General features: G+C 39.6%; 1 protein-coding gene across 2 annotated transcripts in view; it reads left to right on the top strand.

Moving 5' to 3' along the window:
- The window catches only part of LOC109053859 (trichohyalin-like), a 227,183-nt gene that overhangs the window by 35,601 nt on the left and 177,459 nt on the right, over nucleotides 1–14,123 (top strand). For both annotated transcript variants that reach the window (XM_042728648.1, XM_042728646.1), the window contains exon 2: nucleotides 13,099–13,166. In XM_042728648.1, the coding sequence (XP_042584582.1) occupies nucleotides 13,110–13,166 (57 nt within the window). In that variant the 5' untranslated portion in view covers nucleotides 13,099–13,109. The remainder of the gene's footprint in view (nucleotides 1–13,098; nucleotides 13,167–14,123) is intronic.

Below are 14,123 nucleotides of genomic sequence, written 5' to 3'. Positions count from 1 at the left end.
TTCCAACACTAAAAACATATGGTAGAGGTGTGTGTGATTCCAAACGAGGTCCTCGTTACCCCCCCACTTCCTTTTCGTTCGTGCGAGCTTTTGGAAGAACTACAGCGACATCTGCATGTATCATGGCTCAAAAGCGCCAGGCAGATACCCGCTGCGAGCGGGCTCTTTCTGCCAGGCTGCCACCCCTTTGCCCCACAGATCTCATTGCAGCTTTCATAAACGTGGCTAATTGTGCCGCATCCTCTCAGCATTTGCATATGCTAAGTACCACCCAAGGGCATTTAGCAGGTGAGACGTGGGCAAGACGGCTATAGTGATTTTGCCGTTTGCGATCACATAAGCTAGTTTAGCGAAGAACAGAATGTAATCTATATATATATTTTAATAATTTATTGTGAATAAATTTATATATTTTCAGAATTGTATATTACTTAATATTTCTGGCTTTTTTTTGGCCCTGTATTTTTCAAAATAAATTAATTTACTCTTTATATTACATGTAAATATTTTTTTCCCTTTTGAATAAAGTGCCTTAAAAGGTTCATAAACAATGTCAAATCAAGCTCTCATTTTTGTGCACTGAACAGTCTCTTCCTCCTAATTAAGTGTGTAACTGATTGTTTACATTCGTGTGTGTGAATGCGCATGTGTAAAGAAACTCTTTTATCTATTCTTTCCACAGGACAGTGTGCCAGACATAATGACAGCGAGCACATTTAACCAGAAACAAAGAATCAATTTCGCCAAGTGATTTAATACAGGCAATCAGAGTCTCAGCAAGCATACTAATTATGCGCATAGTCTGTTTGATGGGTGGTTGGCAGAGGGGGCAGATGTGAGCAAGTGTTGGATTTGTTTCATATAAGGCGAAAGCTTGTGACAGAATGCCCCCAGCGATTCCCACGCTTTACTCCCAACCCCGAGTTGCCAGTCCCCCACCTCCCGATCAAGTTGCCGCCCGGTTCCAACTTCTCGCATCCCCACTACTGTATCAAACATATTTAATGTTTCACAATAACAACAAAATTTCCCAGGGCTCCTGAATAAACATGATATTTAAAAGTGTGCCTTTAAGACGTAATGTACAAAATAACATTACACATGAGAAGTGTACAAATATACATTTCCTTTCTGTGTAAAAGTGGCATATTTTGGCCTTCGTTCGTGAAAAAAATATTCCGGTGATTACGAACAGACGTATCCGCATTCACCCAGCACATAAACAGTACTCTTGTTCCTTGGAAGACGCTCAGTTAATCCGCATATGACAGGCTGAGCGAGCCCCTCCTTCTTTTTTTTTTAATTAACGTTAAATTAAAATGAATTGGCAGGATGCCGGAAAGCAGGCACACAGCTTTGAAGATTGCCATCGCATAATGAGTCGCTCTTTCCTTTTTTTAACACATTGTGCTCCTCATTTCCCCCACTCCCTGTTCTCCGCTGCCAGTTGCCAGTGTGCCTTAGCGATTTAATGATATGCAAATGAAATATGCATAAAACCATTCTGCTGTACGATGATTAAGTGCTGAGGACATTAGCAGGTGCCCTGCCATAGGCTCTCTTGTTGTCTCCTCTCCATTTCGCTTTGCCCGCAAACGCCACCTCTATAACAAAGCTCAACACTAATAACAGCAGAAAACTAACCATTTTAATAATGACGGTAATATCCAATCGGCAGAAATTTAATCCCGTGCAGCGTTTGTCTCGCCCATGTTTTGTAATATCCACATCCAGGGAAAGCAGAGGTCCTTGGCATTTGAAGGACTTGGCTGCAGTGAGCAGGGAGAGAGGAGAAACATGCTGGGTTTTCCTGGGGAGGACTTGGGAGAGACTAGCATAGCCAAGCATTGCAGTTGCTTTTCTCTGCTTGTTTGCATGTGGTATTATGTGTATGTTGGCTCACAAAGAAGGAAAATATTCTCCCTTTCTTTTCCTTCTGCCTCTCCCTCTCCCCCCCTCTCCCTCCTTGTTTCTGCCAGCCAGTTTTTTTTCCTCCATTTTTTGTAATCCATTTGTATAATGAGGACGAGACGCAATTAACTTCCCCCGTGGAATTAAAATAAAAGACAGATCATCCAAACCTCATTAGCTCCAAACGATTATATCCACACGTGTTCCGCGGCGACAATTAAAAAAAAAAAACACACACAACAAGAATTATGAATAAAAGCACTAATCGCATATGCGACAAATACTTAATCGATCGCGTTGACGATGCCCCAAAAGATGCCACCATTGCCCAGCCTGTCCTTCCTGGTGGCAGCCTTGATTCTGTCATCTTGGTGGTTATGCCAAGGCAGTGTAGGAAGCACAAAGATCTTATAATCCCTCCCTTTGGATGACTTCTTCAATTATTCATATTCCACAACCGTGCCCCTTTGTCCAACAAAATCGAAAGGCATCAGAACTGCAAGTAAAAGTTTGGAGTATCCACTCGTAATTAGTGCGCGCTGATGAGCCTCTTTCCCCCGCGCTAATTGCCATTTTAATTTTCGCCATGCATTTTAATCAGTTAAAATGAACTTAAGCAAATCATCCGTTCTCGCCGGTTGCATCGCCGCCCGTAGTTGGCTGTGTGCCCGATGCCCATTGTCTTTGCGGAACCGGGGCGATGTTCCTCCTCCGAACCCTGCAGGTACCAGCTCTCAGAAAGGGCTACTACTTCTGTGGTCGATTTATGTATCTAAAACATAAACAAAATGAACGGGAGGAGTTTGCCAGTTTCTTGATTGGGTGGCAAAGAGGGGGCATGCAAAAAAGTGGGGTGGGTGCCAAAAACGTTCCCACAGCCCCCCTGCCCCATTTGGCAGAGTTACAGGCAGGCTGGTCTGGAGGTTACCGCCTCCCCAAAGAGTCTGATGGTGTGATTCTGTGCCCCCTCCATCAGGTTCCTGCTTGGCTGTTGTGGGTGGCACCCCCCTTGCCTCTTGTCTCCCATACGGGTTGATGGCGTAAAGAATCTACAGTCTTAGCCATTCATCTCCCTGGTGATTGCTGTGAATGTAGATAAATCGCACACGCCTGCCTCCTCCTTCCCTCTCTGGCATAGTCTTGCTTGCTGCTGAAGTGGAGTTTCATACTTCTTGTATTTCCTCTTCTTATTTTGCTTTTTAAAAAGTCAATCTTGAGCTACACCTGGAAAAGTCCACGTAGCGAAAAACAACAACACTTCTTTGTTGAACAAATTAAAACGATTAGCACGTCGTTAAGAGAAAATGCATAAATTAAACCCCATCTGGTTAGTTGATTATAATTTTATGTGCCAGCTCATTAGCATGCATCCTCATGTTTGCTGATTCTCTTTCTTGCCCCTTTTTGTGTTTAGCTTTTGTAAACAGCTGCTATTCTGTCGTTGGCACCGTCCCCCAGGTCCTCTCGTGTTGAAAGGCGATTGGCAGATTGGCAGCATCTGACGCCGCAATGCCCGTGGTAGACATTCTTCACTGCATTGGTTGGCAGACGGTTGACAAGTGGTGGTGGTTCATATAGAGCAAAATTAAGTAGTAAAGGGAGCGGGGCTGGCACAAAAAGACGAACACCTCCCTTTTTCGTATAACAGCTTGCTGCTTTAATTTTGTTTTGTCTTGTTTTTCTTGCGCCAATTTGTTTTCATTCACAGCCGCCTCGTTGCCTTATTGAATCCGTCGCGCTAATTAGCTGTGCAAACTTTTCTGTTTAATTAGTCAACAAAAGCACCACCGTTGTCTTTGTTTGTTCTTGATTCCAGTTATCTTTGCCAACCGACCATGTCGGGCATGTACATGTTCACCTTTTCCATCTTTCCACAACAGATGCCACTGCAACGATCCTGGCATCCTGTTCAATAAAAAAAGCGCCTTGGCATCTCGAGAAAACATATCGCCGTGGATCGGTAGACGCTGAAATGTGCCACATGTATCCACCTGGTGTCTGCGGCATGGTTGCCAGCAAGGAAGTTGGCATGGCATCTGCTGTCTGGCTGGCAGACTGCCTGCTTGGCACAGGAAAATGCGCTGCAGGAGAGAAGAAAGCGAGGAAGAGATAGGGAGGCGCTTCTTCATGCCCCGCCTCCAATGCCATTCAGTGGACAGCGCCACTATTGCCATTTTCCCATAAAGTCTGGAGACACTTTGTACCTTTACAGTCCCGTGGGGTAAAGTGGTTAAACGCAACTGCTATTGGTGTCCATTGCGATGGCTTGCAAGGACTTCATGCCGCTTATGTTGTCTCTTCCGCTCCGATGCCAGGCAGACATTATCGATTTCTTCCTGTCTTTAGATTCCGCACACAACACCAACAACACTCAATAACCACCAGCAGAAGATATTACCCCCCTCCTCCTCCTCGCTCTCATTTAATTTATATCCTCATACTCAAGAACCCCCACCAGCAATCCTACTTTTAATATTAGTTGTATACACGTCGCTTAAAAAAAAGAAAATTTTCTTTGCCAAAACGAACCAAATAGCATGGGTCTTCATGTTTTATTTTCCTTGTGTCTCACCCCCCCCACCCCCCAAGAGCAAGCGCCATTCCGCCTTGGCGCTGCCACTGAGTGGATGGCACCGTGCCAGCTATTCACTGCCACAATCCGCATTCGCAGCTTGTTTCTAGTGCTCGCCCATCCCCTATCCTCTTCCCATCTTTTCGCACCCTCCCCTCCATCGCTTTCAGCTCTGCCAGCACATCCCCCTGCCACCCCCCCAACTTTGTTCCATAAGACTGACATTAATTAACATATGGGTTAATTGATTCTAAGAGCTGATGAATTGCTCATAACATCTGTCATAGGCTGGCTACCCCGCTGCCCGCCCCACAGCACCATTACCCTGGCATTGCCCACTTGTCTACTTTGCCCTTCCCTCAGTGGAGGTACTCAAAGCCCTGCAGCCCAGCATCTGAGGTGAACAGTTCCCTTGCTCCTCTGTATGCTGGGAAGGAGGCTGCTTATTGGACTATAGCTGATTGCAGTTGACGTTTGCCATCTGATCTTTGCACAGAATGTTGCATGGTATTTTGTTATAAATAATCATAGTCCTCCTTGTAACCACCTCCCACCTTTTTTTCCTCTCAGTCACCTTTCCATACGGTCTTTTCCTGATCCACTAAAATCTTATCTGCCCCCCTGAAAACTCAAGTTTTTGGGTCTTAATTTTGTTCTAATTCAAGGTATTTTTTTCATACATTTCTGATCAATACCTGAATTTGAAGAGTATGCTGTTTATTTTAATCACCGTTGTGAACTTTTCATCTGCACTTAATTATCTTCTGGCTTAAGTAAGCGCCACTGGAAACGTTTCTGCAGTTTAACGCTGAATTAACGGTGTCGGTCATATTTGATTAAGCAATTATCAAAAGTGTAATTATCAAATGTTATTGCACAACTTGCATCTCCGCTCTTTTTTTTGTGCATGTGTGTGTGTTGCTCTATTTGGAGCTGACGAGGCTAAAAACAGGAAGCTGTTTTGAATTATTTAATCATAAGATTTCCCCCGCAACTCTGTCTTCTCTCAGCAATTAATTTGTCTACGGCAGTACTCGCATGCAAACAATATCACTCTTTTAGACATATACATGCACGTTAGCGAATCACCACATCTTATTTTTGCACACAGTATTATTTGTTATTCTTAACCACATGATTTAATCAGAAAATGTAACTCTGGAAGATCAAGTTTTGAATTGCCTCTCACTGTCAGTGTTCCACAGCAAGTATTGCCTGCATTTTTTTCTGGGAATCAGCGTGCGTGTGCTGTGGGGCACACGGCTCCGGTAAAGCTACATTCTTTCCACTTTCTCCTCTTTTGCTTTTTTTCATTATTAAATAAAAGGGAGGCACAAGGCTTTGCAGGCAACAAGAGGAATCCATTATGCAAATCGCCTGTTATTTGCATAATGTCTTATGCCAGGAATATGCAAATGAAGCATGTAATTTATGAGTGCCTGCATCTGTCTCAGAGTGTTCCCATAAGTTACAAAGAGAAGATTTATTTTTATTTTTATTTTTTTAATTCTCTCTGTTCTTCTTCTCAAATTGGCAAAGATGACAAGCACCATACCCACTGAAAACAAGCACAAAGTGCGTTCTCACAGGCTATGTACCATCAAAGATTGAGAAAACTTGGCAGCTGGTGGCTAGGAGACAGGGGAGGGGACGTGCGGATGGCAGATACAGGGAAACTGGCACAATAAATCACTTTTCAAAAGGGCGGGAGCAGAAGGCACTTTCCTAAAACAATTGAACGTGTTAGCGCGACTAAAAGAAAGGGAAATGCAAATGTCAACAAGCCTCATTTAGGGGGAAGTTGGAAGTTCCCTGCTGTCTCCCCACACTATTGGGTGCCGTCCTGCCCACTTGGCTGGGCGTGTGCCCCTATGAGGAGCTGCCAGCTTTGCCTCTTCCCCCACAGGAGTGTCTGCGGAGTCATTCGTGATGTTGACTGCGTAGTGCAGCTTAGCTAGAGAGAGGGAGAGAGAGAGGGATGTAGAGAGAAGCTTTATGAGGAAATGTAAATGCATGAGTATGTAAGTATGTGAGAGCACGGGCTCTTCCAGCACCCAGGAATGCCAATGCCGCCTTGGCCAGCACAGCGACGGCGAGAGCAGGACCATCGCTGTCGTCAGATGTGCCCTGCTGTCTGTGATCTCGCTAATTCCAGACCATTCTAAGATTTTGTGTTGGGCTTCTCGTAATCAACGGCCTGTTTTGTGTACTTGATCTCTTCCTAATGTGACACATTGGGACAAAGCTGAAGGAGGGTGTGTGGTACAGGAAAACAGTCTTTTTTTTTTTTTTTTGTACAGTCGACTGGAGAAGTGATAATGGTTTTTCTATGTTGTTCTTCGCAAGGCCTCCATTGAAAGCGAACATCCTTCGGATGTTTTTTCTCACTTGCCGTCAAGTCAGGATTCGCCAGGACAACTTCAGGATTTCGCCCATATGTTGTTTTTGGAACTATTTCCTTTGGATTGGGATGAAGTTGGTATTGCGTTGTACTTGCTTACCCGGATTACTCTTTGCTCTAGGGATGTTCTCTATCCCTTCTGTAATATTTTCACAGAATTATACAGCCAGTTATGTACTTAACTGCTTTCAGAGCCCATTGTGCCCTACGTGACTGCTAAGACTGATGATCCAGAGGTCGTGTGGCAGTTTTGCAACCGCTCAGAGCAGTGTGTGGGCATCTGGAGGGGTATGAGAGGATACTTGGAGCCTGGAACTGTTGTCCTTGGTTTCAGAACGATCCGCTGGCTGTGGCATTCTGTCTCGTCAGGTCTCCTGCTCTAAGATTCTGAGAGCCGTTGTTAATTAAAGCGCCGAGATCATTATCCGCATTCATTTCGTTTGCCTGGAAATTTTTGCTGGAAGATATGAGTCCGTTTGGGTTGTGAATATTAGCGTGATGTAATTGGGAGCTCTCTGTAATTTTTTTAATAGCAATCCCTTTTCTTTTTTTTTTTTACATTGCCGTTAAGCCTTCATCTTAATTATGCAGAGCAGACGTTTCATTATTTGCTTGCATACTGATGAGATTCGTGGAGTTTTTTTTTTTACAGGCGTTTGTTGAATTAATGGGTTAAGAGATGTGTATTTTTCTTGTACTTTATTTAAATTTTTCTTTTTGTAAATTTTTTTTTCTTTAAAGACCAGTTGTTAAAAAAGTGAATAGAATTTTAAAGAATACAAGACATTTCTGATCTATAAAGCGGGATTTGTACAGAACCAAAATAGCATGACTATTACTTGTTCAGTTATCAAGCTTTCTTATTTTGTTTTCACATGATGCTTCTGTAAGCATAAGTATCTTCATTTACTATTCTGTCATTTGTTAAACCAAAGAAAGAAATGTTTTAATGTAGTTGGGCTAAGAAAGGAGATTAAAGCATTTAATTACCTCACATGACATTTGTTATTTTTCCTTAAAAATTTATACTGTCATTTCTTGAATTCAAAAAGAGAAAGACAATTCAACAAGTTAAGAAAAATTGTATGAATAAAAGCACTTGCTCATTTAACTCCAACATGAGTCAGCAGTTCATGAGAGGACACTAAACTACCTTTTAGTTGGTAACCAAGAGGAGAGACATTGGAGTAGGAATTTAGGTTACAGGAAATTAAATGGATCATTGTTTGTCAATCATAAAAATGATTTGTTCACTGTACTGAAATACTATACTGCAACAACTTTAATGCTGGAGTTTTAGAATTAGCTAATATAATTGCAAAAATGTACATAGTTTCAACAATACGTTTTAAAAGTAAAATTGTTTTATTTTATTGTAATAAAATAGACCATTTCATGTTAACTATTTTATTGCATGAAACATTGTTTGAGTAGTACAAAAAATTTAATTAGAAATTAAATATTTTGCTAGTGTAAACATTCACAGTTTCTACATAAGATGGAAACATTATGTTTCAGGTTAACATCTTTTTAAAGAAATAACATTATCCTTGAACCGGACTGCATGAGAACAATAAACTCGTACACACAACAAAAAATGATACTATGTACTTGTGAAAATTAGCGCTATAATTGGGAACGCTGTATAATTGTTCAGTAATTACTTTTTATTTTTTTTTACATTGCCGTTAAGCCGTCGTCTTACTGTAATTATGCAAAGCAGACAGTTCATTATTTGCTTGCATATTGATGAAGCCATTCAGTCAGACCTCTTCTAGCGAAAGATTAACATGCTTTATAAAATTACCGCTCATAAAATTATTTCATCAAATTCTTAATTTTTAGATTAGAGTTTCGTGGAAATAGGTACCCTCTAAATAAGTAAAGTAAATAAAATAATAAATAAATAGATAAACAACCATATATTTTGAATAATAATTCCCTCATTAATTTGAAAATGGATTCCTCGAGAGCCATTGTTAATGCGTACTCTCTCACACACGTTCAAATTTATTCTTCTTTCAACACAGCAGTCAAGTTTGTAGCCTTGATCGTCTTTATGTTTAAAAAGCATCTAGTCTTTTCTTCTGTGTTGCTTATATACTTGACTGCGCTGAGCAGAGGACACTTATAAAGATGACTGGTAAGATGAGAAGAGCCATGCTAGCACCAGTTTAATTGCATGTTGTCCAGTTTATTATCAGTAATTCATTTTCATTTTATGTAATTAAGTTGACCATAGTCAGTTGGGCATCACATTTAACAGTTTTGTATATTTATGAGGTATAACATTTAAATAGCCTAATATAATATAGAGTTGCCATTTTAAAACAGCAGCTCAAGTAAGTTTTCAATAGTGAAAATGTGTTAGTTGTATCAGCACTGAAAGCTGTTTCATTTCAGTCAAGCCCTGACACAATGCTTACTGTACAGTATGTGTGCAACCCAAGTTTGAATCTGGCTGGTGTCAGTTTTGTTTTCATTATAAAAAGTAAAAAAAAAACAAAACACTGAATTGTATCAGTGCTTCAGCCTCAGACTGTTGGCACTGAACAAACGTTTTTGTAGTTTGTGGTAATCAGTTGCTTTGTGAAAATCATTGCACATTTCACATTGTAGCTGGTGTTTGGTGATGATGGCACCACTACTCCAAAATTGATGATGCTTTTAAGATAAATAATGGATTATGATTTTATGATTTGAAATGCTTTTTTAACAAGGTTGTAAACATTTGCAAAGTTAACATGCAATTAATTATATTATTAACATATTATTAATTAACATTTCAGGCATCCCGTGTTCGATTCTTGAGTCTACATTGCTTCCTGTCTAACTACTGTCCTATCAAATAAAGGCAAAAACGCCAAAAAAAAAAAAAAAACCAGCTCACCACTCCCTGTTTCTCCAGCAGCCCTCCTGGTATTTTAAAATGAAACATATATATGCCTTGTCATTTCAAAATTGTTCCAAATATTTAGCAGAATGTCAAAGCTGCTCTTTCCCTTTAATGAAAATAATGAACGTTGACCATAGATGTCCTTGGTCTCCATCCACTTTTATTATATGGACAAAAAAAAAAAACAGCTTGGATGGTTTTTTTAATTTACTTTTATTATATTATTATATTATATTTTTATTAGTAAATGTCTGCTTTTATTAAATGTGACAGATGTATATGTTAATGTGTCAGGTACAAAATGCAAGAGACCTTATCAGAACCCTTGTGACAAATTATTTAGTGTACTTTTGTTTTGTTATCCACAGTTATTGAATTAATTCATGAAGGTGCAAGATGTTTTATAAAGAAAACTACTCAGGATCAGTGTTACACAATAACTCTAAAATCATATGCATCCAGGTCTGAACTTTTATAACTTGTTCCATTCAGTTCAGTTGGGCACTTGAAATGTGCTCTTTTATACCACTTGACAGTGAAGGAGACATGGTAATTGATCAAGCCCCGATCCACATGTGCTTCTTTGCATTCACTGTGCACCTTGACCCCACACTATATGACACTTGGCTAGCATTTATTTCACAAGATGCTCTCTCATAAAACTGGCAATCTAGCTTCAGCTGTGTGAAGGTTTTAGCGTTCAGAGTAACAGCTCCACAGAGCACAAAGACACAAATAGGCCCAAGCTATGAATAATTGAGGTGGCCCTTGGAAAAGATGGAGATTGGCGCTCTGTGAAAGGATCTAGACAGCTCTCTGTCATGGTAATGACATAAGTGACTCAAAACACTTAAAGTAAACAATCATCCATTCATGGGTGGATGGAGAGGAGCAGCTTGCTTCGTGTTTGATGATGTGGTAACATTCAGTGTGCTCCTCAGGTGTAGGGATGTACACAACTACATATTTTCAAATCAAGTTTGTGGCTTTTGTACTAGTTGAGGTGTCTATCTGCGTGTGTATGGCTGTAGCAGCTAGGGCTGTGCGATTTGGGTAAAATATCTAATTGCAATTTATTTTTTTTGACAGATATTGCGATTGTGATTTGATTTGCAAAGTCAAGCTTCAGCTCAATATTGTCAATAATGTGCAGCACAGTATGGGGATCGTTACCCTGCTGAAAACCCCAAAAAACAAAACAATAGAAACATCACAGAAATAATTATAGTTTCCATTAAACCATTACAAAATTCCTTTTTGTTTTGGGCATTAATTTCCAATAGGAATCACTGTTGTTCTATTGGCTGCCATCTGCCATATTACATCCCACCAATAAAATCCATCAAATAGACACCATTATTGTTTACATTAAAACCAATACAATTCCCATTATAACCCTGAAATCCATTAAATTTTCTGTTGTGTTTTGGGAGGGGTTCTATTGTTTTTTTGTTTTGTTTTTTCAGCAGGCTAGATTATAATGGTATAACTACTTTTACAGTTTGTATTTCTTTAGTCAATTATGAAAGCATTACATATGTTACATAAGCTGATTTATTCATTTTTAAGTATTTGGGATTTTTTTTTAGAACAAGTGGAAAATGTGCTGAATGTTTCATTTCATCCAAGTGAAATTAGCAAGCAGTTAGACTGAATTTACACTTGTTTTAAACACGGAGCCAGGCGCAAGTCGACACAGGTTGCACACGTGCGTTAAGCCTCCTCCATATTGCCAGATGTGATCGTGGAGATTCATGGAGCCGTGCGTGAGTATAAACGAGCATTACGAGACAGGATGCATGAGTGGGGCAAGTGTGAATGGTTCGTCCATGATGCAGAGACACAGGCTGTGTGTGCGGTCTTTTGAATTGGGAATACTGAACATGCATTATAAACTTCTTTTAAATTTATCTTTTGGGGAGATAAAATGTGCAAGATAATGTTCATGTCCTAACAAAAACATCTAAGAATGTATATTATTCTCCAGTACTGAAAGCAGAACCGACAAGGGAACTCTTGATACGTGTGGTGACAGCACTTGCAAATTACCTTTTTTGTTTGTTATCTGTAATTTAGAAGCTTAAGTTACATACGTTTTTCTATAGTTTTAATTAGCCTAAATATCGATCTGACCCTGTAGATGCCATAATCTCACTCTATCTCTCTCCTGCTTTTTTTTTATTTTTTTTTTATGGTTTGCGTTTACGCAGTTGGTTAGAGCAGAGCTGATTGAGGAGAACAGAGGAGTGCTCACTCTATTGGTTAGTAAGTCTGCCACTCAAGGCTGGCAGTCATGCGCTCTGGAACAGAGTAATATCGTGTCCACATTGCAGGCTTAGCGATTAGCAAAACAGCAACGTCTGGCGCAAATGGCGCAATTCGATTTTGATGAATCACACAGCCCTAGTAGCAGCAGTGCTTTAAAGGTGATAAAATTAAGGACGCAACTTTGAGAAATAGTCTTGCCGCACAGTTTTAGCTGATAGCATGCTAATTACAGTTTTGCTAATAAATATAAACAACAAGTGTTGGACTAAGACCTTGTCTGTCTCTGGTAAAGCCTAATACTGATCGTATTTGATTCGTTTCAACCTAGGAGCATTGAAAATACATTTCTGCAAACCTTTAATAATATACCTGTTTATACAATTCACTGTAGTATCCAGTGGAAAAATGTACATTCCTTCTCACATAAATTATAATTACAAAGCAGATTATCGATTAATAGAGACAGAGACAGTTCTGTGGAGTTCCTTGCACAATACTGCATTATTATCTCAAAATGCTTTTAACATAGTGCATGATTTGAACTAATATATTTATCATTTACGTCACATAATTAGCTCCATATGTATGCCTTTTCTAACATTGTAAACTTGCTTGGGAGCTCACCCAGTACACCACTGTGCTTGTGATGTGGAGCATTCGTGTACAAATCCCATGAAACATGAGTCACAATTAAAGAGGTCAAAAACTTGTAAATGCAAGCCACTCACCAGACATTTTATTTCTGAACTGCTGCAACAAGTACAACAATCAGTGTATTAAAACATTTTACAGATTCACATTTATCTGTTTTTAGTGGCACTGACTGAGCATTTCACTTTGAAAGTGTTGCAAATTGTGCAATTGTGCTAAGCAATATCAGTTTGCAGAAAGGTCACCACAGGCACGTTTTTCCAATAAGACTGGGTGGATTTGTTTACATGGCTGGGGCTAGCCTACTTCATGTGAGTTATCGCTGACATTTATTTATCATCATTTAGCTAAACCTGAGCACTGATAGGCATCTGTCTGTTTTTCTTTCTCCACTACTAGTTGTCTGAGTTATGATGGAAGCCATTCAGGATGCCATACAGGAGCAACCTGAGCAGCCTAAAACTAAAGTAAGTTTCAAATATTGCACTACCATGAAACCTGAATCAGCTGTTTCTGTTGTGTGACAATCGCTATGTTACAACCTTAATGAGCTTCCTCACTGTGTACGGTCTTACATAGGCGGCTGAATCAATAGTGTCTGAAATTAGCATGCTGCTAAGCTATCAACCTGATGGTTAAATTTGGAATAGCATATTAGCTTAGTTGCTTGCTGATTCCATAATTATAGTAGAAGTAGACAGAAAGAAATAGACTCAAACATTAGGTGAAATAGCCCCAGGCTCAAAACATGCCTCTACCTACGTGTTTGCAAAAACCTAAAAAATACATTTTAGTACGCTTTACAATTTACTGCAGTTTCCATCTGAAATTAACACCAGTAGAAGTAAAACACCAACAACTTTTATTCATTTTCACACAAATTATGATTACAGGGGCAGAATATCGATTAATAAAGACTGATTTTTGTGCAGATTCCTGCACAATACTATGTAATGACCTCACAAGACTTTTACCTAGTGCATGATTTAAAAATTAACAAATTTTGGTGTTTACTTCACATAACCATCCAGTAATCGCCAAAAGCTTTGTGCTTTGTTACTTTTTAATAAACAAAGTACCAGCTTTAAAATTATTCAAAATTCATAATGAAATACAAACAATAAATAAATAAAAATTGGCGCTCTTTAATGCGGCAGGCATGATCGCTTTAGGTGCCTCAGTTCAAGCGGCAAGTGAACCCATTATATCTTTCTCTTTACTACTATAGTACATAATGAACATGAATTAACATCAAAAGGTAGGCTATTTTATATGAGAGCCTACAGTTCAACTTACTGAAATGTCTCATGTAAAAGCTCATTCAGTGTTTCAAACTGCGGAAAACGTGCAAAGCTTGTAAACATTGCAACATAATAATACATTTACCTCAGAATAACCATTAAGTGTCCATAAGCTCATCAATC

The sequence above is a fragment of the Cyprinus carpio genome, chromosome B7 (genome assembly GCF_018340385.1).
Source record: "Cyprinus carpio isolate SPL01 chromosome B7, ASM1834038v1, whole genome shotgun sequence".
NCBI classification, from domain to species: domain Eukaryota; kingdom Metazoa; phylum Chordata; class Actinopteri; order Cypriniformes; family Cyprinidae; genus Cyprinus; species Cyprinus carpio.
Note: the sequence above shows the minus strand (reverse complement) of the source record. Positions and strands in the feature narration are given on the sequence as shown.